Source organism: Amphibalanus amphitrite, unplaced genomic scaffold, assembly GCF_019059575.1.
Source record: "Amphibalanus amphitrite isolate SeventyFive unplaced genomic scaffold, NRLGWU_Aamphi_draft 000086F_arrow, whole genome shotgun sequence".
Taxonomy (NCBI): domain Eukaryota; kingdom Metazoa; phylum Arthropoda; class Thecostraca; order Balanomorpha; family Balanidae; genus Amphibalanus; species Amphibalanus amphitrite.
The window spans coordinates 391,174-394,582 of record NW_024881582.1 but is presented as its reverse complement, the minus strand read 5'-3'; the positions used below and the strand labels follow the sequence as shown (position 1 = coordinate 394,582).

Genomic DNA, 3,409 nt, shown 5'->3' with positions numbered 1-3,409 from the left:
GATGCCGGTGCCCGCTGGCCGCCCGGCGAGACGTGCTGGTAGCGAAGCTCTTCGCCAAGGCGCACGCGCTCCCCGAGGGCAAGCCCTCAGGACTATCGCGGAAGATGGGCCGCCCAGCCGACTGAAGTCGGTGACGGGCTGGCGTGGGGAAGGGCACGAAACCTGGCGAGCGGCTGGGATAATCTCTGATTCATGCTCGTGTCGCCAGTCGCGAGTGACATCTGTGTGCGGCGCGCGCGTCCAAGATGGCGGGCGGCGATGAGGCGCAGTCGGCCGCCGCCGCCGAGAAGCCGTCTGAGATGGAACTACTTCGGGGCATGCTGCAGCAGCAATTGGAGCTGGCTGCAGCGGCAGCGCGACGTGAGGAGCGGATGGCCGCGCTGTTGGAGCGGGTGCTTCCCGGCCCGACGGCCGTGCAGGACGTCACGGCACCCGCCCAGGCAGCCGCGGGGCCCGATTCCGGCGCCCGGCCGCGTGCACGCATGCCCGCCGCCGGCACGCCCACGCCCCGGCTGGCGGCTACCGCTACCCTCAAGGAGTTTGAGGCCTGGAAAGATAAGTTCTCCGGCTACTGCCTCCTCACCGGCGTCCACGATCTCACCGAGGCTGAGCAGCGGGCCGCCCTGCTCGCTGTTCTCGACGACGACTGGGCCCGCGTGGTCCGGTTTGGCCTGCCCATCCCGGCCGAGGCGTCCATGGCCGATGTAATCACCGCCATGCACGCCCACCTTCGGCGGCAGTGGAACGTGGTGATCGACCGCTGCGAGTTTAACATGCGGATGCTGGAGCCAGGCGAGTCAGTGGACGATTTTATCTGCGCCCTGAAGGAGATAGCGTCCTGCTGTGATTTTTGCCCGAACTGCACCGATGATAGGTTCCGAGACCATCTGGTGGTGGGCACCAGTGATGACGAGGCCAGACGCCGCATGCTGGAACTGCCCGATCTGACCTTCCAGATGGCCGCCGACCTGTGCCGGGCGTCCGAGAGCGCCCGTCTCAACAGCTCGGCGATCCGTGGCCCGGGCGAGCCGTCTCTGCGCCGGCTCTCCGAGTACCGGCGACATCGCGGTCGGCCGAGCGGCGCGGACTCGCGCCCGGCCGACCAGACCCGGCGGTGTGACCGCTGCGGTGCCGCGCAGCACACGGACGGTCGTGCCTGCCCCGCCCTGGGTCGCACCTGCCACCGATGCCACGAACGGGACCACTTTTCCTCGGTCTGCCGGCATGCCGCGGGCACTGAAGAGCGGCGCCGGCAGACGCCTAGTTCCGAGCGCAGCCACCAGGGACAGGACTGGCGCCACCGTAGCGCGAGCAGCAGCCGCCAGGGGAGGGCCGAGGGGCCGGCGCCACTGTAGCGCAATCAGCCGCCGCCGTGTCAGCACGGCTGCCGACGCGTCGCACCGGCAGGTTTCGGTGCTGGCAGCGAATGCAACCACGAGAGACACGGGGAACCGGCAGCAGTCAGCGCCGCCGGCAGCCCGGACGCCGGGCGCGCGCCTCAACAGTGTGACGGCCCACCGGTCGCCGCAGGTCCGGCTACAGCTGCACCTGCCAAACGGAGTCAGGCGGACGACCGTATGGACGCCCGACACAGGCGCCGAGATATCAGCCCTCTCACTGCAACAAGCCGAGTCCATGGGAGTGAGCAGAGCGGACCTCACGCCCTCCACGGCTGTGCTGTGGGCCGCCGACAGCCGCCGGCTGGACTGTGTGGGCACGTGCGCCCTCACCCTGCAGCTCGGTGACGTCATACAGACCGTGCAGGTGTCCGTTCTGCGAGCACTGCACTCACCACTGCTGTCGTGGCACGATTGTATCGGCCTGGGAAGTCTACCGGCGAGCTTTCCCCGGCAGATTTGCCAGCGCGGCTCGGCAGCCGAGACTGGGACGGACGGTGGGGCACCGGAGCCGCCGCCGCCCGGCGAGCCGCCTGAGGCCCCCGCCGCCGGCAGACAGCCCGCACTACGGCGCTGCAGCGGCACGACGGCGGCACCTGAGGAGACCCGGGACCTAAGCCGCGTCTCTGCCGCCGACCGGCCGGCCGCCAGCTCGGCCGGCGCCGACCCGACCGGGCGGGCGCCGCCGCCCGGCCCTACGCGCGCGCCGCCGCCCGGCCGCGCGCACGGCCCGGCCGCCGGTGGCACCCCCTCCGCACGGCAGCGGCGGGCAGATTTCGACAAATTGAAAGCCGAGTTCCCGAGGGTCTTTGATACGGAGTCGACCCTGCGGAAGATGACGGGGGAGCCGGTGAAGATCGAGCTGACGGACGACGCCGTCCCTCACGCTGTGACCACCGCCCGGAATATCCCGTTCTGTTGGCGAGAGGACGTGCGACTGCAGCTCGACGAGCTGATGGAAAAGGACATCATCGAGCCGGTGGAGCACCCCACAGACTGGTGTCATCCGATCGTTCCTGTGGCCAAGGGGTCGTCAGACGGCACAGTGTCCGGCTGTCGGCTGACCGTGGACTTCACGAAACTGAACCGGTTCGTGAAGCGACCGACGTACCCGGTCCGCTCGCCTCAAGACGCACTCGCCTTCGTCTCACCCGGCGCTGCGTACTTCACCAAGCTGGACAGCAAGGCGGGGTACCACCAGGTCCCCATCCGGCCAGAAGACAGAGACCTGACGTGTTTTATCACGCCGTGGGGCCGCTACCGGTACCTGAGGGCTCCAATGGGAATCGTCAGCTCTGGCGACGTGTACAACCAGCGCGGTGACGCCGCGCTCGGCGACATCCCGCGCACGTGTAAGGTCGTGGACGACGTCCTGGCCTATGACGCTGACTACGCCGCCCACCTGCAGCACGTGCGGCAGATTCTGCTGAGGTGTGACCAGCACGGTATCACACTCAACCCGGACAAATGTCAGTTCGCGGAAGACGAGGTCGAATTCTGCGACTTTCGCATCAATTCGGCTGGCTATACCGCCGACGGCAAGAAAGTCCGTGCCATCCAGGCCTTCCCCAGGCCGGGCAACATCACCGACCTACGGTCGTTCCTCGGCCTGGTGACCCAGCTCGGCGCCTTCTCCCCAGAGGTCGCCGCCGCCGCCTAGCCGCTGAGACAGCTGCTGCGGCCGCGGAACGCGTGGCTGTGGACGCCAGCGCACGAGCAGGCGTTCAGCGCGGTGAAGATGGCACTCACGTCGCCTCCCGTGCTCGACTTCTTCGACCCTCGCCGCCGCACAGTCCTTGAGACTGACGCCGCTCGCTCCGGCGGCCTGGGCTACTGCCTGCTGCAGCAAGACGCCGCAGGCCGGTGGCGACTGATCCAGTGCGGCTCACGCTTCCTATCGGACGCCGAGTCGCGGTACGCCGTGATCGAGTTGGAGCTGCTGGCCCTGGCCTGGGCCTGCAAGAAATGCAGCATCTATCTCGGCGGGATGCAGCGGTTTGAAGTCCTGACCG

General features: G+C 68.5%; 1 protein-coding gene across 1 annotated transcript; it reads left to right on the top strand.

Annotated features, from left to right (window-relative positions):
• The first annotated feature begins 245 nt into the window (after window positions 1–245).
• On the top strand, window positions 246–3,057 carry LOC122379886. The gene is made up of 4 exons (XM_043362466.1): window positions 246–440; window positions 537–1,214; window positions 1,408–1,836; window positions 2,161–3,057. Exons 1-4 carry the CDS (start codon window positions 246–248, stop codon window positions 3,055–3,057), a joined length of 2,199 nt encoding a protein of 732 aa, XP_043218401.1.
• The last annotated feature ends 352 nt before the right edge of the window (window positions 3,058–3,409 follow it).

Coding starts and splice junctions, on each gene's coding strand:
- LOC122379886 (XM_043362466.1), top strand. CDS start 246: ATGGCGGGCGGCGATGAGGCGCAGTCGGCCGCCGCCGCCGAGAAGCCG. Junction 1,215..1,407: donor AACGGGACCACTTTTCCTCG/GTCTGCCGGCAT, acceptor TCGCACCGGCAG/GTTTCGGTGCTGGCAGCGAA. Junction 1,837..2,160: donor TCGGCCTGGGAAGTCTACCG/GCGAGCTTTCCC, acceptor TCCGCACGGCAG/CGGCGGGCAGATTTCGACAA.